At 34.3% G+C, this 23,275-nt stretch overlaps 4 protein-coding genes and 1 pseudogene across 5 annotated transcripts; 4 read left to right on the top strand and 1 right to left on the bottom strand.

Annotated features, from left to right (window-relative positions):
- Positions 1-2,775: 2,775 nt before the first annotated feature.
- Positions 2,776-6,722, top strand: LOC149384156 (WEB family protein At3g02930, chloroplastic-like). Its single transcript, XM_089629546.1, has 4 exons — positions 2,776-3,054; positions 3,212-3,377; positions 3,789-3,993; positions 4,092-6,722. Exons 2-4 carry the CDS (start codon positions 3,361-3,363, stop codon positions 6,477-6,479), a joined length of 2,610 nt encoding a protein of 869 aa, XP_089485672.1. The 5' UTR covers positions 2,776-3,054; positions 3,212-3,360; the 3' UTR covers positions 6,480-6,722.
- Positions 6,723-7,191: 469 nt separating this feature from the next.
- On the bottom strand, positions 7,192-8,748 carry LOC149384155 (ARM repeat superfamily protein). Its single transcript, XM_089629191.1, has 6 exons — positions 8,424-8,748; positions 8,310-8,346; positions 8,126-8,199; positions 7,943-8,036; positions 7,759-7,841; positions 7,192-7,621 (listed from the first exon to the last, which is right to left on the bottom strand). The coding sequence occupies exons 1-6, from the start codon at positions 8,493-8,495 to the stop codon at positions 7,445-7,447; spliced, it is 537 nt and encodes a 178-aa protein (XP_089485317.1). The 5' UTR covers positions 8,496-8,748; the 3' UTR covers positions 7,192-7,444.
- A 3,357-nt stretch (positions 8,749-12,105) lies between these two features.
- On the top strand, positions 12,106-13,681 carry LOC149384154 (protein STRICTOSIDINE SYNTHASE-LIKE 12-like). Its single transcript, XM_089627994.1, has 4 exons — positions 12,106-12,166; positions 12,275-12,455; positions 12,530-12,802; positions 13,210-13,681. Exons 1-4 carry the CDS (start codon positions 12,106-12,108, stop codon positions 13,679-13,681), a joined length of 987 nt encoding a protein of 328 aa, XP_089484120.1.
- Positions 13,682-15,749: 2,068 nt separating this feature from the next.
- LOC149384153 (protein STRICTOSIDINE SYNTHASE-LIKE 12-like) lies at positions 15,750-17,923 on the top strand. Its single transcript, XM_089627992.1, has 3 exons — positions 15,750-15,979; positions 16,249-16,521; positions 17,338-17,923. Exons 1-3 carry the CDS (start codon positions 15,750-15,752, stop codon positions 17,807-17,809), a joined length of 975 nt encoding a protein of 324 aa, XP_089484118.1. The 3' UTR covers positions 17,810-17,923.
- A 1,917-nt stretch (positions 17,924-19,840) lies between these two features.
- Positions 19,841-23,061, top strand: LOC149384152 (protein STRICTOSIDINE SYNTHASE-LIKE 12 pseudogene; annotated as a pseudogene). Its single transcript, XR_016301591.1, has 3 exons — positions 19,841-20,073; positions 21,575-21,847; positions 22,401-23,061. The product of XR_016301591.1 is annotated as a protein STRICTOSIDINE SYNTHASE-LIKE 12 pseudogene (transcript).
- Positions 23,062-23,275: the final 214 nt, after the last annotated feature.

Below are 23,275 nucleotides of genomic sequence, written 5' to 3'. Positions count from 1 at the left end.
ATTTGACCCACACTTTCTACGTGACTAATTTTAGGGTTAAAAGATCGACTCAATTGCAGGGGTCATCACCAAATTAATTTTTAAACACAATCTCAAGTGTGTAACCCACAGTTTTTTTTTTTGGAAACCTTAATGTTAATTTGATTATGCGTTTTTCAAATGAACTTACCATTATTAATGAGATGCTATTTTTTTTACGGGAATTCAGGAACATGCGTGCCAAATTTTTAAAGTTGGGTTGACGCAAAAAAAAAAAAGAATAAGGACCAATCTCTCAAAATTGGTAAAGTTAAGGGACTACATGTGTGTAAAAGTTTAACAAAAATTAATGAAAGCCTAAGTTCAACTTTACTCAACAAGTTCAAGAGCCATCTCTTCCAAAATCTAAACGTTGAAACGAAAATTAGGCAACAACATTCTCTAGGGATATACAAAAATATCCCTACATTATTACACAGCCAGCCATTTAACCCTGATGATTGTTGTAAAAAAAGTTTAAATTGTTAGTAAATTATTGCATACTGAAACATTTGAATATATCTTAATTATTAATTAAGATATAATTATTATTTAGTTTTCTTAGCATACCCCAACATAAAATAATAGAACTTATCATCAAATTATATATGTTGTGTTTGATCTATCCAAAGCTGTTGAACAATTGTATAGTTCCAGCGTAAAAGTACGCTTACACCTAGATCGTGAAAAACTTAAAGTAAGATTTGATTTAGTGAATTGATATTTTTCACAAGATGTGAACAAAATATAAGTAAAAAAGAAAAGAAAAAGAATAGTTGTATGATTAAAAAAACAATAGAATATGTTGTTGATGTCGAGATACACCTTTTCGAAATTAGGATGACATTGTAGATAATTTGATTTGTTTTTGTTGAATTTTCGTTTCTAATCTATGGTGATGGAAGGTAATATATAGTTTAGAGAATATGAACATGGATAAGCAAGAATATAAGTCACGAATAGTAAAATTGGCTTGATGACCTTTTATTGACGATATCGTAAAAAATAATTCATGATGAGGAACGAAAGAGCTCGGTTAAAGAGAAAAGAAGAATAAAGAGTATAATTTCAATGATAAAAAATCTGGTTCCCTTTCATTGCGGAAGACACGTCACCAAAATGTGCATGCGATTTTTATAACGGTTGTGAGTTGAGAACTTGATTAACCGCGGATAACCTTAAGCCTCTTCGTTAGCTTAATAATCAATATATGTTAAGAAAAGTGCTACCCTTCAAAACCATTGATCAAATTGCAGCAGAAAAATATTTCATAATCTATTCAAATGCGTTGAACAATTACTAAAATTGTTATCCTCAAATAGTACTTAATAATACAAAATTGTTGAACAACTACCAGCGTTAGACCGTTACACCGTTATCATGTAAAAATGCCCTTATATATGCAGTTCACTAAAAGCTTAAAGTTAAGAGTGTATTTGAGTGAGTTGATATATTCACCTTTTCAATTAAAAAAGATCATTGATATATTCACAAAATGCCAAAATAAAGAAGTAAAAATTGAAAGATTTTAAAACCAATCCTAGAAAGTGGGTAAAGTATTTTACTCTGATAAAATCCATCATAGTGTTTTAAAATTATTTGGCGTGATCTTTGGGAATAATATTTCCCTAACATTACATTTATTCCCTAAAAGAGTGTTGGAGATACACGTTGGCCACATTTTTTTTTTTTTCACCATGCATTATTTTTGGTCTATCTTCGATACCATTTTTTCATAATGATTTTCGTTGACTTTATACTTTTTATATTAAATATTTTGTCTAAGAGAAGATTGTTTCTATAAAAAAAAACGACATGCATAACTAGAAATAAATAAATGTTTGTCTAGATCATCTTATTTTATTTATTACTATATCTGTATAGCTCGTAAAAGTTAACACGTTAAAAAAATCGTTATTTCTAAGTGTTGAGTGATTGGCGCGTAAAAATACTGCTTAATCTATTTAAAATTAGTGAAAAATCATGAAAAATAAAAGCATTATCAAACCGAAAAAAATAATACGTTAGCAAAATAGTCATCCCAAAATATTGAGTGATTGTCACGTAAAAATAGAAATTGATCTATTAAAAACTCAAAACTGTTGAATAATTATCGAATAACAGAATCATTATCAAGCCGTAAACGGTAATGCGTTAAGAATGTCGTTATCCTAAAGCGTTAAGTGATTGCCGCGTAAAAAATAGTGATCGACTATTCAAATTTGTTGAACAATTATCGAGTAAAAAAGCCGTTATATTTTAAATATTACTTGATATATTTAAAATTATCGAGCAATTACCACGTAAAAAGACCGTTCTCTTTAAAATATTGAGAAGTTTTCGTGTAAAAATAATAGCCTTATATGGTTGTACCAAAAAAGTAATTATTAAGAAAAATTACTATTTTCATTGTATACATAATTTTTTTTTTGTGATATTTCGAAGACCTATTTTTCTCTAATAGAATTAAATTCCACTTCGCTAATTTTTATTCAATGTAATATGTTTTTTTTAAATTAAACGTTAAAACACAGCGAAAACTGTTTGTTTGTTTTTGTTTTTTCAGTTTTGAAAAACTATTTTTCTCTAGTAGAATTAAATTCCACTTCACTAATTTTTAATCAATGTAATACATTTTTTAATTAAACGTTAAAACACAGCGAAAACTGTTTGTTTGATTTTGTTTTTTTCGGTTTTGAAAAACAAAAGGTTGGTTTGATATTGATTAAAAAAAAAAGTTGGTTGTCTTGTTCAGAGACTTGAGTGAGTAAAAACTAAAAATAAAGTAAAAACTCTCTCTCTCTCTCTCTCTCTCTCTTTTCTTTCTTTTTCCACTTTGCTCGCTCGTATTTCATTTCGGCGATACTCTCGAATTCAACCTCTCAAAATCTCAGTCTCACAAAGTACTCCCAACAGTCAAGTTTGAGAGTATTTACGCTTCAAATGGCGGCGTGATGTCAGCAGGGTCTTCGAAGTCGTCGTTTTAGGGCTCAGATCGCGAACTCTCAGAACTCATCGGAATCGTCTCAGTTTCAGGTTCGATCTGCTCACTCTAACTCGTACCATTTTTTTTCAGGTTCAGATCTGCGATGAGTAGCTTTTTCGGATTCGTGATACTACTCAGAATTCCGGTTGTAATTTTTTTTTTTTGGTAACTAAAGTTGACATCAATTTTGCTGTTTCCCTAATGCAGACATTAATTGTGGTCTGAAGAGTTTCTTCGAGATTACGACTGTGGTTTAAAAAAATGACAGCATTTTAGCGGTTTTTACGGAGCTTCGTTTTCGTCTTCACATTCACGCCGGTTTTTATTTACCGATTCACTCATCGCCACAGCAAACAATGGCTTCCAAGCCCAAGTGAGTCTCTTTCTTCTTCGTTATACACTGAGATCTGACTTCACACCACTCTTTTTGCTTTTTCCTTAGTCCCGTCAGTGATTTGTGATCATCTCAATTTTCCATTGACGGATCTATTGCTTTTGCCTCTTCAGTTCTCTTCAAAATTCCAAAATGCATCTTTGATTTGTCTTAATTTTGCATCTGCAGTTTGTCTCATTTTTCCTTTTTCAACTATCAGTTTCTACTTCAAATTTACATATTTCTTTCATTATTATTTTTTTTTTATAAAATAATTAGATGGGTCTCATCTAAAGTTCACCCATTGGTGTTAGTTGTTTGGATTGATGAACAAAGTTTGTAACTTTTGAGTTTAGATCTACCATGGCAGTGTGCTTATAGGTTTGTTTGATTATGATCATTTTGAAACAGATCTGCTTTGTCGGATACTCCGAACAAAACTTCACCGGTAACTCCAAGAGTGAGTAAACCAAGCAGCCGAGGATTCGGTAAATCAGAAACCGATTCACACTCTCCTCTTCAAAGCTCTCGTCTTTCTGTTGATCGTTCTCCGCGCTCTCTTCCCCCAAAGACCACAATTGACCGTCGATCTCCAAAGCTTGCCACTCCTCCAGAAGTATGTCATTTACCAGAACTAAATTTCGTCGATAATTTCGAATCCCGATTCCATGTTTTCATGATAATTTCGTCCTTTGCGCTGTTGATGCTTTTCAGAAACAACCGAGCCGTCTTGCAAAGGGATCGGAGCTGCAGGCTCAGTTGAGCACTGCTCAGGAGGACCTGAAGAAAGCCAAGGAGCAGATAGTTCTTGCTGAGAAGGAAAAGGCAAAGGCACTCGAAGAGTTGCACGAAGCTCAGAGAGTCGCTGAAGAAGCAAATGAGAAGCTCAGAGAGGCTGTGGTGGCGCAGAAGCGAGCGGAGGAGAGTTCCGAGATCGAGAAGTTCCGGGCCGTCGAGTTGGAACAGGCGGGGATTGAGGCGACCCAGAAGAAGGACGAGGAATGGGAAAAGGCGATCGAGTCCGTGAAAACCCAACATGCCATGGATGTTTCTACTCTCCAATCCATCACCGAGGAGCTTCAGAGGCTGAAGCAAGAACTCGCCATGACATGCGATGCGAAGAACCAGGCTCTTGCCCATGCTGACGATGCAACTAAGGTTGCCGAAATTCACGCTGAAAAAGCGGAGAGTCTTTTGACCGAGTTGACCCAACTGAAGGCCATGCTCGACTCAAAGAACGAAACGGAGACCAGCCAAAAGCACGAGATCGTGATGGAGCTGACTTCGGAGGTGGCGTCGTTGCGACAAGAGCTCGAAAGGGCGAAGTGTTTTGAGGAGAAAGTGAAAGTGAAAGAGGCTTCGATTGAGCGGCTTAGTGTGGAGCTTGAAAAGGCCAAAACTTTTGAGGTGAAACTGGTAGAGAAAGAGGCTTCGATCGAGCAGCTTAATTTGGAGCTCGAAGAGGCGAAAGGTTTTGAGGCAAAATTCGTAGAAAAAGAGGCTTCGATTGAGCAGCTTAACGTGGAGCTCGAAGCGGCGAGGATGGCTGAATCGTACGCGAGAAGTGTTGTTGAAGAATTGAAAAGCAATGTTGATGAACTAGAGAGGCAGGTTAAGGAAGCGCATAGATTGGAAAGATCCGCATCTGAATCATTGGAGTCGGTGATGAAGCAATTAGAGGAAAACAATGATATGCTACATGGCGCTCGAACTGAAGTCACTTCTCTCAAAGGAAAAATGGGTCTGTTAGAAATCACCATAGAGAGACAGAAAGTTGATCTCGAGGAAGCTGATCTCTCACTTGGTATGGCCAAAGATGAAACTTCCGAAATGGCGAAGTTGGTTGAGTCTCTCAAGTCTGAACTACAGGCTGCGAAAGAGGAGAAGAAACAGGCTCTGAACAACGAGAAGCTCGCAGCTTCCAAGGTTCAGACCCTAATAGAAGAAAAATCCAAACTTGCAAGCGAGTTGGAGAATTCCAGGGACGAAGAAGAAAAGAGCAAAAAGGCAATGGAAAGCTTAGCCTCGGCTTTGCACGAAGTCTCCGCGGAAGCTAGAGAAGCCAAAGAGAAGCTGCTATCAGGCCAAGTCGAGCATGAGAGTCACGAGTCCCAGATCGAAGACCTGAAGTTGGTCCTGAAAGCAACGAACGAGAAGTACGAATCGCTGCTCGATGAAGCAAAGCACGAAATGGACTCTCTTACGAGCAGCATAGAGCGGTCAAGGGCCGAGCTAAACGATTCCAGGGCCGAGTGGGAGGACAAAGAGATCCACCTCGTGAGCTGCGTAAAGAAATCAGAAGAGGAAAACTCTTCGTTGCAGAGCGAAGTGAACAGGCTGGTAAGTCTGCTAAACCTCGAGAAGGAGAAAGAGGCACAGTTGAAGGAAAGCCTGAAGGAAGTCGAATCCGAGGCGATCTATTTACAGGAAGCTCTTGCGGAGGCAAAGGCCGAGAGCAAGAAACTGAAGGAGAGCGTGTTGGACAAAGAGACCGAGCTTCAGAACATCGCTCACGAGAACGAGGAGCTTCGAGCCAAGGAGGCCTCGGCTCTGAAGAGGGCCGAAGAGCTTTCACAGTCTCTCGAAGAAGCCAAGAAGCAATCTTCGGAGAACGGAGAGGTCTCGGACACCGAAAAGGACTACGATTTGCTCCCGAAAGTGGTCGAGTTCTCCGAAGAAAACGGGCACGCAAGGGAAGTGGAAGAGCCCAAGTCGTCGCTCAACGATGGATCGAAAGACTCGGGGCCGGCCAAAATCGACCATTCGAACGGAAAAGCCGAGAAGGAAGAGGAGAAGAAAGGTGAGAGCGAAGAGGCGGCGGAGACAGAGTACAAGATGTGGGAGAGCGTGAAGATCGAGAAGAAAGAGTTCTCGCCGGAGAGAGAGGCGGAGAGAGAGTCGTTCGACGAGGAGGCTGATTCGAAGGTGAGCGGAGGAGGAGAGAGCTTCGATCAGACAAACGGAGTTTCGCCGAGCGAGAACAACGACACGAGCGAGCTCACTTCTCCGACCCAGGAACAGAAACAGCCGAAGAAGAAGAAGCCGTTGCTTCGCAAGTTCGGAAGCCTGTTGAAGAAGAAAGGATCAAGCACCCCCAAGTAGATAATCTGGTGATTAAAAAAAATGTTGCTGTTTATTTGTTATTTGTTTGTTGTTATTATATTATGGGTATTATTAGATCACAGTTTGTTTGGATACTATTTTGAAACTCAAAACATGTTTGGTTTGGAAAATGAAAAAAAAGGTTTGTATGATTCTTTTGCAGTGAGATGTTGTATTATGGGGGGATATCTATATTTTTTTACAGATTTTCTTTTTATAAATTTGTTTGATTGGTTTCTTTTATTTGAAAATGTACCCTTTATTTGGTAGTGGTTTTTCGAACAAATAAATATGGGGTACAACAAACGATGTGCTTTTTTTTAATTCAGTTTATCCAGTTTGACCGTCATTTGAACACGCTATGGTCAAAACCAGCCGATTAAATGAACTTTTTTTTTTTTTTTTTAATTCAAGAAAGTCTCTTTAAAAGTTATTGCTTAACATCTCCAAAAAAAAAAAAAAAAGATATTGCTTAACCGGTAACCGAACTGGCCCGTTAACAATTAACCGGTTTACCGATGTTACTTTTTGAAACCATTATTAACAGTTAGTTTTCAGTAAGTAGTTATAACTTACAATTGACTTAACCAGTAACCACAGTTTTCATCTATAATTATAAGTAATACAATGTTAAATAAAAGATGGATTAAAGTCTCTTAAAAAAACATGATGAGCCTACAATTACAGCAACAAGTCTACGCTTTTAAGCTTCAACGCCGAGCTCAGATTCATTCTCAACTATGGCCATTGATATTAATTTCCAAAGTTGTTGAACTAGAAAAAGCCATCTTGATTGAAGTCGCAAGAGAAGAAAGTTACACCAAATTCCCAAAAAAAAAAAAAAATGTTAATGGAGGCAGTTTCGCATCGGCTTGCCCAAGCTCATATTCGATAGCATTTTTCATCACATTATAGGCAGTCAAAGAATCGCAGACAGAGGGAAAATTGATGCTATTATTCTTCTTTTAGCTGTTTTCATTCACATGTTTGTCTATAAAGGCCTTGGCCAAATTACTGAAGCTGACACTAACAGCTTCTGAGGCTGCATATCTGTTGATGAGTTCCAACACTTCGGGTTTCAAAATCTCGTCCCTGTTCGTTCTGTTGCAGAGATAATACAGAGACCCGAGGGCATAATTCACCTAAAATTTGAAAAAAATAACGATCCGCTATGAATGTCCAAATTTCATAATAAAAAGTCCACTGAGTCAATATAATGTAGCAAAAAAAAAAAAAAAAAAAAAAAACTCCATTCTTGTATGACAGTGATTCAACTTACAGTGTTTCTAACTGGGCTTGATAAGCACTGAATCGCGAGAGGAATTCCTTCGCATCGAATGATTATCTCAGCATTCGCCGGATCTTGAGATAGAAAAAAACATCAATGTAGCGAAGATCACAAGATCCAGCAAAATTTAGTGACTATATATCACAGTGAAATTCAAAACACATGAACAAAGTACCGGCACAAGAATTGCAAATTCCTCCGATTCCAAATTCAACAAGCTTTTCGTTCGGTTCTGTGATACAGTCGAGGAAAAGTTCCAACACATTGAGCTGTTTTCAAAACACATTAAAATCATAATCTAAAGATTTTCCTTAAAAATAGGGAAAGTATAAAATATCTGAGAGAAATAGCCTTTTACCTGGCGCAAGAATGTGTAGTTGTACGGATCATAAGCAAAGTTGGCCAAATTTGCAACAACTTTCTCTTTAGTTTCTGTTGAATACAAACAACACTAGTTCTAAGAGAAACATTCTTTGTGGTTTAGGGTTTATCAGGATAACAAAAAAAGGTAAAGCATATTCAATCTCAATTGATAAACAGACCTTCATTTGTAGAGTTCTGAAACTGAGTCACCAATTCCTGGAACAAAGAAATATGAAAAATCAACGACAAGAAATAGATTTGAATGAAATGAATCATGAAATCATTGACTTTACCTGAAGGTATTGAAGCCTTGGAGTTCCATATCTTCCCATTCGCTCTTCTTGCCTTCGATCATTCGTAAACATTTTTTTTTCTTTTTAATTTTACAGAAAAAATGCAGATTCAGGCGGTGCTTTAATCAAACAGGTGATGGGCATACAGAATCAAATGCGTAAAGAAGAAGATGAGAATTCACGGTGTCTTCGCGATCAAGCTTGCCGGGAATATAAAATAAGAGAAAGGGCTTATTGGTTTGTTTTTTTTTTGTTTTTTTGTTTTTTTTTTACCGGGGAGGGTCTGGTATATTCACGGTGTCTTGTGCATCTTCCGACCACGAACGTCCCCTAATTTGTATATAAATTCTCAAGGGGCAAATTTGAAATTTTAGTAACTATTTTAAAAAAAAAATCAATTAAATAAACATTTAATATGACAATAGAGCACATCATTAGCTCTTTTTTTTTTCTTTTTTTTTTTTAGCTTTTAAATGTTAATATAAGAAAAAAAATATTGTTTTCAAAAGGTCATCTCCAACCTCCCATGCTAATTTGGTGTAAGAAGTGACATTTTTTTTATATGAATATTACTCTAATCCACATTAATTTTTACTTCAAATTCGTGTATAATTTGAAGTCACGTCCATGTATCTATACATGTAAATTAACGTACGTACTCCATTATTTTATTCCAATAAAAAAGTAAACCAGTAATGTCACGTCATGTATGTTTGTGGCTATTTACCTAAAATTTAAAAAACATTGATTATATAGCAATCTCAAATATTTTAGTTGGTTAGTTACTTAATTTTTTGAAAAAATAATTTATAGTTTAGACCATAATTTAAATAATTTATAAAAACAAATTACATATCATTAATAAAAAAAAATGAGTAAATAAGATAAATTGAATAAAGTACATAAAACTACTTAAACACAATACATACTAAATAAAAACAACACCAATTATATTCAATAAAAGCTAAACTTATCACACATGACATAATAGGAAAAAAATATATAAGTGCGTGCATAATCAAATAAGAATCGTTTATTGAAATTGAGTCAAATGTGAGTGTAAGATGTCAACAATTTCTTGATTGAAATTACATATTCTGATTGATCATTTATGGGAGAATTATACTAATGAAAAGACAAACAAAAAATGTCACGTCATCTCTATGGTTATTTAGCTGAGATTTACTAAAAAGAATCTCTAACGATTTAATTGACTAGTTACTCAAATTTTTTTTTTCTTTCTAAATTGTAGTGAAATTTTTAATAAAAATACTTATTGTGCAATAGGTCGAGAAGCAACGCCGAGCTACCAATACAAATTGTATTAAACTTCAAGCAAAAAAAGAGAGAAAAAAAAAAAAAAAAAAAAAAAAAAACAGAACAAAAGAAAATTAGAGCGCTGATTAGATTTGGATAATATCCGAAGTTAGCTAGGCATTGGAGTCGCTTTTATGTTAAACCTGCACGTACTTTGTTCCGTTAATGAATCCAACCATTATATGCATGGATTCTTCACGAACAAACGACCGTGTCCCAAACACTGATTCAAACTTACAAGCAAAAGCGCTCACTTCTCAGCCTCACATTATTTCCCACTCTTCAAAACAATCAACCATTATATAAATCAAACACTACAACACAATTCGTTTCAATATTGACAAACCCAGACTCAACAATGACTGACATACACTTATCCAATAACACCCTCAAACACATCCGCCAGGTGCTCGACAAAATGCGTCTTTCGACTAGGGCTGATGAGGATTCAGAAACCGGGGGTTCGCCGGAAAATGACCACCGGAGCAGCACCGAGTGGGCGAACGCGATGCTTCCGGTCTGCTTCGGAGCCGCCATGGCTATAGCAATGGTGTCCATACAAGCTCGGTCCGAGATTCCGGCGAGCGTACACATGGTTTCTCTGGGAGTCGTGTTGGCCATCGCTTCGTTCTTCGTCGCCAAATCCATCGTAGACAAGTTTCCGATCGCCGGCCACGTGCTGGAGCGAGTCGGGGTGTTCTTCATGGTCACGGCCTTCTTCGTCGCCATGTCGATTCCGCTTCCTCTTTCTCTGAAAGTTGTTACATGGATAGTCTACTTTGTGTCCTCTTTTTCCATTTTTGTTTGCACTGCTTATCTGTGAGTCTAAATACAAGTATTTGTTTGTAGTTTTGTTTGCAATTATGTATGTATGTGTGTGCATCTATACTAGCCTCTGGAACTGAGAAGACTAAATGGATTGTTTGTATAGTGTCAAAACTCACCCCTTTCAATATTTTTTGGAAATTGCAGCAAAAATATTTAAAATTTTGGGTTTGATACACTTTATTACCTATTTTTTTTTCGACGACGAAAATACCTTACGTTACATTCTAGTGTCACCGTTATTACTTTGATCGTTAGTCTTGACGGAAGTACACGTTTCACAATCTTGTGAGTTTGAATAATTACAAAAAAAAAAAAAAAAGTAATTAATAAAAGTTAGAAAAAAAATTGAAAATAAAAAGAGGCCTTCCTCCATCTTCTCTTCGTTGTTGCTGCTATGGTCCGACGAAAACGAAGTGCACGGCGACCAGTGGTGGATCCAGATTTTAGAAGGGGGGGGGGGGGGGGGGGGGGTGGGCGAAAAATCAATTTAGGCTGAATTTTTTTTTTTTAAGCCTAAAAATTTGGGTTTGGGAGGGGCTAGGCCTCTTGAGCCTTACACCTGGGTCCGCTCATGACGGCGACCCTCCTGCTGTGCCGCCACTTTTTCTGGTAGCTCCGGAGGAGGTGTTTCTGCCGTCGGAGTTGCTGTTTAGCGGGAAATTAGAGAGCGATGGACACTTCTAATGGCAAAGTGTATCCAGTCTAAAATATTAAGTATTTTTGTCGTCGTTTCCTCCAATCTTTATAACCGTGAATTTACGTATTTAATTTAAAATATAGGCTTTTGACTTATTTAATTAATATTTTATTTAAATTTTGTATCCAATTATTTTCTTTACCATTTATTAAAGGGATTTTGATACAAGTTTTACTAAATTCATGTCACTTTACCAAAATAAACTAAAACTCAAAATTCAATAATTTAATTAGCGAGTTTTACAAAAACTACAATACATTTTATAATTCCTTGACCAATCGGTAACGAAATACAAACTTTTGTAATAGTTCGATCACAAAATTCTATATTTCGTGATCTACTTTAAATATATTGTGACATATTGATCACAAAATAAGAAAACAATGACGGAATAAGAAAATAGTCACGAAATGATATTTTTGTAAGAAAATAATTTTCTCTCTTGATTTTAGTAATATAATTGTCAAAGTAAACAGATTGAAGACTTGAAAAACCAAGAGGAGGAATCAAAAAATTACATTCATATAGAAAAAAAAAAAAAAAAAAAAAAGATAACAAAGATTTGAATAAAATTTAGCTAATTCTAAAAAGTGACGTACTACAAACTTTTTTATTTACAACCCATCACTTGATAAGATATTATAAAGATGTTCATAATTTATAATAACAAAAATATGTAGAGGATATAATGCTAACGTATAATGTATTGCTCCCCATGTGCTGCATAACAAACTTTATCTTTAGTAAGCTCGCCAGAATTAATTATTTACAAGTATAACACCAGCTTTAATAAAAATAGTAAATAAACAAACAAGTGAAGTATAAGTCAACGCAAGAAATATGACACAGCATTTCGAAATAATTGTATACGTAATGGACAGTCTCTATAAATACTACCAAGGTTTGTTCTGCTAGAAGTCATGACTGAAGAGTTACAACTTTTAATTACCAAGTTATATAATGAAGAGCAAGCTTATTATTTTTCTATGCTTAACTTTCGCCTTCATAGCTCATTCTCAAATCCCAATATTCAATTTTCGAAGGGTTGATTTACCAAGCACTGCAATAGGCCCTGTAGACACAACTTTTGATTCTTTCGGTAGACTCTATACGGGTATTTCCGATGGTCGAATCCTCCGATACGATGGCCGGTCAACCCTTATATCTGTTTACATCACTTCGCCGAATAGGTTAGTACTTATCTATAGTTGTATTTATGACTAGCACTGTCAATTTGATGATTTTTTTTTTTTTAATGTTTCAGGACCAGTTTGGTATGTGATGGAACAAATGATCAAGCCAGGCTAGGTCTGATTTGTGGGAGGCCATTGGGTCTGGGGTTTAGTTTCAGAGAGAACAAGTTGTATATTGCAGATGCTTATAGAGGACTTCTTGTGGCTAGAGCTCAGGATAGGCTCGCACTTCCTGTGATCTCCAATGACACTTCAGACGGAGTCAAAGCAGCTAGTAGCTTGGACGTTGACCAACTAGCCGGACACGTTTATTACACAATTGCAAGTACCAAGTTCAATCTCAGGTATGTATATATAATATATATATATATATATATATATAATATTATATTTAATTCCATCAATAATAATAATATAAGTGTCTAGGTAAACAGTCACATTTACGGTTTAACTTTACTAAATAGTCAACGTTTCGTAAATCTTAAGTAAATATCAATTTTCATATATTTACAGATCTAAATCTTAGATAAATAGTCACTTCTATTTATTAGACCACGTCATCTTTATAGCTATTTACTTAACATTTACGAAACGTTAGCTATATAACAATTCCAAACATTTTAGTTGACTATTTACCTAATTTTTTTTTTTTATAATTATAAACTATAAACAGCCCATCAATAGTATTATTAATGAACGAGCCTAATGTCATTTTCAATTGATATTAATTATCTCAAATATACTCCTGCAGTGAACTTCCGCTAGCTGTCCTAGCCCACGACGCAACAGGAAAGTTACTAAAATATAACCCTAATAATAATAAAGTAACATTGCTTCTAGATAATCTGGGAGGCCCAGCTGGGACTGCACTGAGCTTAGACCGCTCTTATGTTCTTGTGGCTGGTTTCATATCTCAAACAATCACAAACTATTGGCTGACTGGTCCGAGAGCTTCAACGTCGCAAGTGATTGCGACGCTTCAAGGACGGCCTGTAAATATTAAGAGGACTATTGTTGGAGATTTCTGGGTGGCCGTGACTGAAACGGTTCGTGATGGGATTTCTCTTCCGAAAGCGATAAGAATCAACGGCAATGGAAGGATTTTGAGTATAGTGGATTTGAGCAGATTTTACAACAATACGATGGTTAGTAGCTTCCAACAACGTGGCGTGCAATACTATATTGGATCACTCCAAGCTGATTTTCTTGGTGTAATAAACTAAACTAAATATATACAGGGACGAAGCCATGATTTCCATTTAGGGGGGGGCTAATTTGTAAAAAAAAATTTAGGGGGGGCTAATTTGTAAATTTTAAGGGTAAAAAATTGTAAAAAAAATGAAAAGTGGGTAAAAAATACAAAAAAAAAAAATTGAGGGAGGGCTAAAGCCCCTCCTCAATTAAAGCTGGCTTCGTATACGAATAAGACTACAAAAAAAATAAGGTACGCGTGTAACTTGCTATTGGGTTAGCTTGTTCCTATGATTATAAAATAATATATCTACTATTTTGGTATTGGTATATGTCATATGGTACTTTCCGATGAAAATTGTTATATAGCCGCTTGTTCTATTGCTTACAATACATAGATAATTTTCGTATTTTATGTGTTTTCCAAAAATTATGGCTGTGACAATATTTTGTCCGAATTAACTGTTCGCTTCAATATTCAGCACAACAAGTATGCAATCCTGCGAAGCGAGAGGAAAGTACTGTTATATGCGAATATCAAAATTAACATCGCGCAATCCTTCAAAACGAGAGGACACTGTTATATTAAACCATCACCAAATTCTAATTCTAAGAACGAATCATATATGTTGAATAGTTGAGAAATCATAAACCAGTATGAATCCATGATAATTGAACTTCTAAATATATCTTAGAGAACTCATTTGTTTCTCTCTCATTTCACTCCCAATGATGTGATATAAAAAAATGACCATCGTTGCCAATGACCTAGAGACTAGTCATATTTATAGGTACTCATTAGGTTAATATAGTGACTTCTTATTTGAGCCAATCTCATAAATAGATGCCCATACACGTGAAAGTCCCAGCTTAATAAATACATTAAAGATCGATATCCGTAAATCGTATTAGATCACTTTTAAACTAATTATTTAACAATAAAGCTCAGCACATTCATTAAACAGTCCACAATACACTAATTATTTAACATATAAACTCAATGTTACATCCAACGTAAACATCTAAGTGACTTTGTGTGGTTCTTTTCAGTTGGAGAAAACATTTTATTATAGTTTGACTAGGCCTTTTGAGTCACTAATTTATCCTCTATCAGAGGGTTTGCTTGAAAGATTACGTCCCGACTATAGAAACTGGTTGTTCTTCTGCTTATTTCGAGTCATCGATTGATACTTAACAAGCTTGGACCCTATTGTGGCTAACATAATTGGAACATCCAGGTTATTTTGCTGGGTAACATTCTCGAAGGAAAGTGTATCGCTCTACCTACGAATTCTATACGCTTAGCCGATATATGCCATCGGTAAAAAATGTAAAAAAAAATGTACATTTTTTTCTTACCGAGTCGTTGATGTGTTGTACTAATTCCGAATCTACAGAGTATTAAGAAGAACAATTACTTAAAATATGTTTGGGGGTCAGGAGATATCAAATGCAAATAAAATACTAAACAACTAGAACGAGTTGAAAAATTAAGAGCACGATATCAAAGAATAGTATCTAGCTCAATCAAGAGTGACTTGCCTAACTATTAAGTTTTTTTTAATTACCCATGATCACTAGAGATCTACGATAAGATAAAGATGTTCAGAATTTAAATAATCTAATCCATACAAGATGCCTACGGGTAGTGTGTTGATACTCAAGCTGCCTAACAAACTTCCTCTTTCATAATTAAGCTGCCTAACAAATATTTAAAGTTTGGTATGTGATGAAAGAAAATGCAACATGTAAGTTAAGAAGAATCTGTTTGAAATAACTATGTCAAATTAAAATTATAGTCTAATTACTCAATAATTAAAAATACAGTCCGGCTCATGTTTAACTCTTCCCTAATTTGGTAAATACCTGTTGTCTAATTAAGTTGGACGATTTCTTTAATTATGAGATAATTATGTTATAAATTTAACAGAAATGGTCCAAGCTATATATATGCCTAGCTCTCCTGTAAGTCAAGGCAAAAAAAACTCGACACGGCACTTTGAAATAGACAAGTCGTTCTATAAATACTAGCGGGATTGTCCTGCTATAGTCCATCATTACATTAAAAAGTTACAACTTTAGTTACCGAGTACAAATAATATGAAGACCAAGCTTATTATTTTTCTATGCTTAACTTTGCCCTTCATTGCTCATTCTGCAATCCCAATATTTCGTTTTCGAAGGGTTGATTTACCAAGCACTTCCAAAGGCCCTGAGGACACAACTTTTGATTACAAGGGTAGAGTTTATACGGGTATTTCCGATGGCCGAGTTGTCCGATACGATGGCCGGTCTAGCCTTATAGATGCTTACATTACGTCACCGAATAGGTTAGTATTAAAAAATCATATATATATATATATATATATATATATAAGTGTATATATATATATATATATATGTGTGTGTGTGTGTATACGAGTGTGCAAGGATGAAGCTATAGCCAGCCCCTCTCAAATTTTTTATTGCACTTTTTTCCCATTTTATATAAATTTTTACATTTTTTTTAGCTTAAATATTTATAAATTAGTTCTTCCTTAATTTAATATATATATATATATATATATATATATATATATATATATATATATATTTTCAGGACTAGTTTGGTATGTGATGGTACAAATGATCCAGGCAGGCTAGGGTTTATTTGTGGGAGGCCAATTGGTTTGGGATTTCATTTGAAAGTGAACAAGTTGTATGTTGGAGATGCATTTAGAGGGCTTCTTGTGGCTGGAAATGGGGACACGCTTGCAATTCCGGTAATCTCCAATGACACTTCGGTTGGAGTCAAGTTTGCCGCCGGATTGGACGTTGACCAGACAACCGGAAACGTTTACTACGTAATCGCCAGTACTAGGTTCAATGTCAGGTATTTATTTATATATAATTACCATATATGGAGTCTTTACACACTGAAAAATCAAAGAACTAATTGATTTAAGAGAAAAAAAAATTTGGTTGAATATAAAATATTGATTTCATTAATACTAACTCAAAAACTATATGAAATAGTCAAACGGCTACCATCAATTAAAATTATAGCCAAAATATTTGAATAATTAAAGAAATAGCTCAATTCATGCCTATAGTTCTGTAATATGGTACACGTGTCATGCTTTAATTTGAACCATTGTCTTAATTTTTTAGATAGTCCAGCTAAACTTATAACATAAGGAGTTTAAATGGGCTATATGCCTAACTCCTCAAGATAAATAAATGATGATTTCTATCAATAATATATTTATGAAATAAATTGTACTATTGCACAAATCTGCATTCAATAGTAATTATAAACTTGAAACATGTTTTATTTTGGTTCTTTTAGCTAAATGGTCAATTAAAGTTAATGGATTCGGAAAATAGCTAATATTTATCTAAAATGAGTGAAATAACCAAAATGTACAAGTATCATATTTCAATAATTTTTTTGACTCTATGAGCAAGTTTTTTTAAAGTGATAAATTCTTTATATAAATCGTCAAAAATAACAATTACATTTTAAAAAATAAATTGGATAATATAACTTCGATTGTTTCGCTGAAAACGTGCTAATTTGCTAAATAATTGGTAATATTATATTTTATTTAAGCTACCGGCCAAAAAAATTATGAGTTAATGACCACAAACACTTTGCATGTTTTTAACATTTAACGATGCCGTCATTATCTTAATTATCCTCTTGCAGCGAAATCGAGACAGCAGTCCTCGCCAACGACGCAACAGGAAAGTTACTAAAATACAACCCTAATACTAATCAAGTGACACAGCTTCTATCCAATCTTAGTGGCCCAGCTGGGGTTGCACTGAGTTCAGACCTCTCTTATGTTCTTGTGACTGAGTTCATATCTAAAAGACTCATAAAATATTTCCTGAGGGGTCCGAGAGCTTCCACGTCACAAGTAATTGCCACGTTTCAAGGAATACCTGACAAAATTAAGAGAACTCCTGTCGGGGATTTCTGGGTGGCCGTGACCGAAAGAAGCCCTGCTGGGATCGCTCTTCCAAAAGCAATACGGATCAACGGCAATGGAAGGATCGTTAACACTGTGGATCTGAGTAGTTTTTACAACAATACGAGTATCGGTAGCTTCCAAGGCCGTGGAATACGTTACTATATTGGATCCCTCGACGCCGATTTTTTTGGCATAATAAACTAAACTATATTTATAGATCCTATAGTCATATATACTATATGATGTTTAATGGAATACGTATAAGTATGAGAAAATAAGGTACCAATACCACTTTCTATATATAATCACCTCGTTCCTATGAACACGAAATATATATATATATATATATATATATATATATATATATATATATATTTGATATGTAATGGTTTGTGATTTATGAATATTATCACGGTTGGATCTTTTGTAGCATGGTTTAGTTTTGACAAAATAATTTTGTTAAAGTTGTTCAAGACCCGGGTCACTCAAAGTCACTTTCCACCTACTCGAATAAAATTGGAAATATCATGTTACCAATTTAAAAGATTGTGAAAGATATTCTCTGATATTTGGTTTCCGAAAATAACAGATTTGCAAGAGATTTGGTGTTAACCTAATAAAGCTCTTCTAGGGTTGATTAGGTTTATAACTTTTATGTTTGATCAATTCATCGGACCTTAGCCTTGAACCAGTCTCTATGTTTTGGAGATCTTCATCGACAATTGATTCTAGGTACTCGCTATTGATGTACTTTATTTTTGCAGAGTTTATGAGTGTGTGTTTTGCATTGGCGTGTTGTGTCAATCTTTGGGAGAAGATTGCGTGGAAAAATGAGAGAGTCTTTGATCAAAAGGGAGCTTAGATTCCTTCTCCCCGGTTTGGACGTTTTTCCTCTCATCCCGATTCCCGAGAGTGAGAAATTCGTTCATACCACTTCCCAAAGAGGAAAGAAAGAAATCCGACTTTCCTTCATGGAATCGTGGGAGCGCAAAGGCCTGAAATAGACCAAAGATCGATCATGCCAATCTCGAAGACTCTGAAGAGCTTTTGGTGCATATTGACGTTAATGGGAATTAATTATCATTTTTATTCCATTTCCATCTTTAGAATTATTTGATGAATTTAATTTCGGTTAGTTTCCTTTTACTTTGACGTGACTTTCAAATTTTGATAAATTAAAAAACTCGAACTTCGCTGGAATAAAGACTTCGTTTTTTATACATTAAAAAACTCGAATTTTGCTTGAACCATCCCTTCTTCCTCTCTTTCCTATTCCCACTCTACATCATATAGGAAGTTTAAAAAAAGCAGGAGCAAGAAATCAGAGAATAGAATACCGTTAGCTCAATCTAAGGTGACGTGCCTAACTATTGACTTTTTTTTATAACCCATCTCGATAAATCAACGAGAAGATAAAAATGTTCATAACTTATTCGTATCATAATTTATAATATAATATGTGGAACAGGCCTATAGATACTACATATAGTGTGTAGCTACCCATGCAACGTAACTAACTAACTAACTAACTAATTCTCTCTCTCTCATAATTTATAAGTATGGAACTTCAATATTGATTTAATAAGAAATTAAAATGTGTGTATGTAACGGACAAGTTCTTCTATAAATACGAGCCGGATTTGTTCTTCTATGCCTCATCACTTAAAAAGTCACAACTTTTATTACCAGATAAAATAATATGAAGATCAAGTTATCGGGTTCTTGTACTTTTTAACAACATCAATAATATAAATTACTACGAATTCATTATTTGCAGTGCTATGGGTTTGAGAATTTCTCAAAGATTAATTGGGTTAGAAGATATCCAGTGCAAGTAACTTTAATATAGAATTAAAGTTTCAAAAAACAAGACCAAGAAATTAAAGAACAGAATACCCCGTTAGCCTAATCTAAAGTGAGGTGCCTAACTATTAACTATTTTCATAACACATCTCTATAAATCAACGATAAGATATAAGACGTTCCCAATTTATAATATAATATGTAGAAGACGCCTATAAACACTATGTAGCTACCCATGCAACGTAACTAACTCTCTCTCTCTCTCTCTCTCTCTCTCTCCATTTATAAGTATGGAACTTTAATTTCGATATAATAAAAAAAATTAAAATCAGTGTATGTAGCGACAATTCCTTCTATAAATACTAGCTGGATTTGTTCTCTTATACCTCATCACTTAAAAGTCACAACTTTCATTTTACCAAGTAATATAATATGAAGACCAAGCTTATTATTTTTCTATGCTTAAGTTTTCCTTTCATCGCTCATTCTCAAATCCCAATATTAAGTTTTCAAAGGCTTGATCTACCAAGCACTGCGAAAGGTCCAGAAGACACAGCTTTTGATTCTCGCGGTAGACTCTTTACGGGAATTTCTGATGGCCGAATCGTCAGATATGACAGCCGGTCATCAAGCTTTTTAGATGCTTACATAACTTCACCAAATAGGTATTACTAATTATTATTCTATAAATTTAGAATAAACAAAGACCAAAAAAGGCTCTAAAGGTATTGCTGCTTCTTAGTTGTGATTACTTGAGCTGAAGAACTAATGGCTCTTCACTTTACCATCATATTGAGAAATGTTTATACATAATATTCGAAATAAATTTAAAATATTCATAAATTATTTTAAAAATTATTTATTATTTTTTTCTCCCGATTTTTTAGTGGGGTCACGTGCCCCAGTGACCCCACTGTGATCCGTGCATGCTTTCATTGTCTTAATTCAAAAATATAATAGACGTTTCTTTATTTGACTTTTTAGAATTTTTTTGATTATTTTTATTTGTCTTTTAGTTCCTTAATTGGATTTTATTTGACTTTTTGGACTTCATTCGCTACAAATACAGAGGTTGGAGCCCTAATTCTAATTGTTTGTAGTGGCAAGTAATTATTTTTCAGTATCCAGTCTCTCTCTCTCTCTCATGCTGTTCTTCTTTCCATGTTCTTCTTAAAATCCTCATATTAAAAAATAATTGAAATTTTGTAGCACATTTTATTTGTTTTTTTTTTGTAGCACATTTTATTTGTTTATCAATGTTTATAACGATTTATATCATAGCTATTCACTACGAAATGAAAAGACCCCCTCATAAAATTCAAACTACATAATTGAATGAGGATACACATTTTTGAATTATAATAGCTAATTTTAAAGGAGGGGACAAAAATATACATTACTTTCTATTTTGAACACAGCCGATTATTTGTTTAATTTATTTTTTCTTCCAGACGCTGTCTATATACTGGTTTCTATTTTGCAGCAATAGGGTATATTATTGGTATAGAATATATAGTTTAATTTCCATTTATACATACTTGGTTATTTATTTGAAAATCTCCAAATGTTGACGTTTAAAAAGGTGTAGTGATGTAACTCTTTTCTTACGTTTTTGAGTTGACATTTGTTCAACTTTCATTTTTGGGTACTATAAATTTTAAGTAAATAGTTATTATGTGTGATGTGATATTCTTTAAATATTTTTAGCATTCTATTTATGTCTTTGCAATCTAATGATTATTTATAATTTTTTTTTTTTTTTTGCTTTGTTAATAAAATGACGTAGATATTTACTTAAATTTTACCAAAAATTGGTTATATGGTAAAAATTGAGTTCTCGTATAACTATATGGGTAATTTAGCAAAATAGCCAATTTAAACATGGAGAATTGCTAAATAGCCAAAGTTTGGTAAATATCAGGTAAATAGCCAATTTTATATATTTACAAACGTAAATATTAAGTAAATAACCACTGTCATATTAAGACACGTCATCATTTATGACTATTTACCTAATATTTACCAAACCTTGACTATTTAGCAATATCAAACGTTTAAGTTGACTATTTTTCTAATTTTTTGTAACTATATATTATATACTTAAAGAAGCATGACTTTAAGGGGCAGTGATATAAAAATAATATATTTTATGATTATTATTTCCAGGACCAGTTTGGTATGTGATGGAACCGACGATCCAGCTACTCTAGGGCCTATTTGTGGGAGGCCAACAGGTCTAGGGTTTTATTACAGACAGAACAAGCTGTATGTTGCAGATGCTTTTAGAGGTCTTCTTGTGGTTAGAGCTCAAGACAGGCTCGCACTTCCGGTCATCTCCAACGACACTTCAGACGGAGTCAAGTTTGCTGACGGATTGGACGTTGACCAGCGAACCGGAAACGTTTACTACACAATTGCCAGTACTAGGTTCACTCTCAGGTATATATATCTATATACAGATATATTTAACATACAAATTATAATTTGGTCTTTGATTTTGTCTTCTTACCAAAGGCACTTTCAGCTCCTCTAAAAATTGTAATTTTTATTTTCAACAAAAATAAAAATACTGCACCTTTTAAACGGATACTTAATTCTAATACGTAGCGATACCAGTATTATTATTTCATCAATAAATATTTTATTGAAAATAATGATATAGATAAAATTATGTTTGAATAATTTATATTTTTCGTTGTACAGTCATGAAACAATAAGCGATCTGATAAAAATAAGATATTAAATATATGCGCCATTTTGATTGAAAATATCATAAACAAATTTATAGATTAATTAAAATAAAAAATGAAAAAATTTCACGTAGGGGTGATCACCAAAATTGGACTCTCTAGCAAGATAAATATAAAAATTTAATTATTGTTTTTATAATATTAGTCAAAAGGTTAATATTGTTTTTACGCGGTAAATAATGAGTTTCTGTCTTCAATTACAAGACTTCTAATTTTATAAAATAATTAATACTCTCTTTCAGCCAAATACTGATGGCGGTCCTGACCAATGACGCAACAGGAAAGCTAATTAAATACAACCCTAATACCAATCAAGTGACAACGCTTCTTAATAATCTCAGCGGCCCAGCCGGGGTTGCCTTGAGTTTAGACCGCTCTTATGCTCTCGTGACTGAGTTCATATCCAAAAGAATCATAAAATATTGGTTGACTGGTCCGAGGGCTTCCACGTCACAAGTGATCGCCACGCTTCAAGGAAGACCAGACAACATTAAGAGGACCGTCGTCGGAGATAATTTCTGGGTGGCCGTGACAGAGATGAGTCCCGACGGAATTAGTCTTCCGAAAGCTATACGAGTCAACGGTAATGGAAGGATATTGAATACTGTAGATCTGAGCAGACTTTATTTCAATACCACACTTACTAACTTCCAACAGCGTGGCTTGCGTTACTACATCGGATCTCTCGACGCTGAAAGTCTTGGTGTTATAAACTGATCAATATATGAGAATATAAATTATTGTATTATGTATCAATGTATTACGTATGAAAATTAGGTGATAAGGTATTGCATTGTAACGGCATGTCATCATGAGTTAAAATATGCACTCTATGGTATGGAAAACTGTTCCAGCCATCTCGTTGTAATGCGTACATATCAATCTTAATATTTTATGTGTTTATTGTTATTGCTGTGACGTACTTTTTTTCCAGCTTAAGATTGCTTCACCGAATATCTTGTATAAAGATACATCCATGTATTGAAACACTATAAAATAGATCTTGTGCCCTTAATGTTATTCTCTACACATTATTTGTTTTCAAGCATTTAGTGCGAGAGTCAAGAAAATGCTCTATATGTGTTCTTCCTTGTTCTTTACAATTTTTTGTGAGTGA

The sequence above is a fragment of the Urtica dioica genome, chromosome 10 (assembly GCF_054948205.1).
Source record: "Urtica dioica subsp. dioica isolate 48M chromosome 10, U.dioica_male_clone48M_v1_H2, whole genome shotgun sequence".
Classification (NCBI taxonomy): domain Eukaryota; kingdom Viridiplantae; phylum Streptophyta; class Magnoliopsida; order Rosales; family Urticaceae; genus Urtica; species Urtica dioica.
This window is presented reverse-complemented; position numbering and strand designations above follow the sequence as displayed.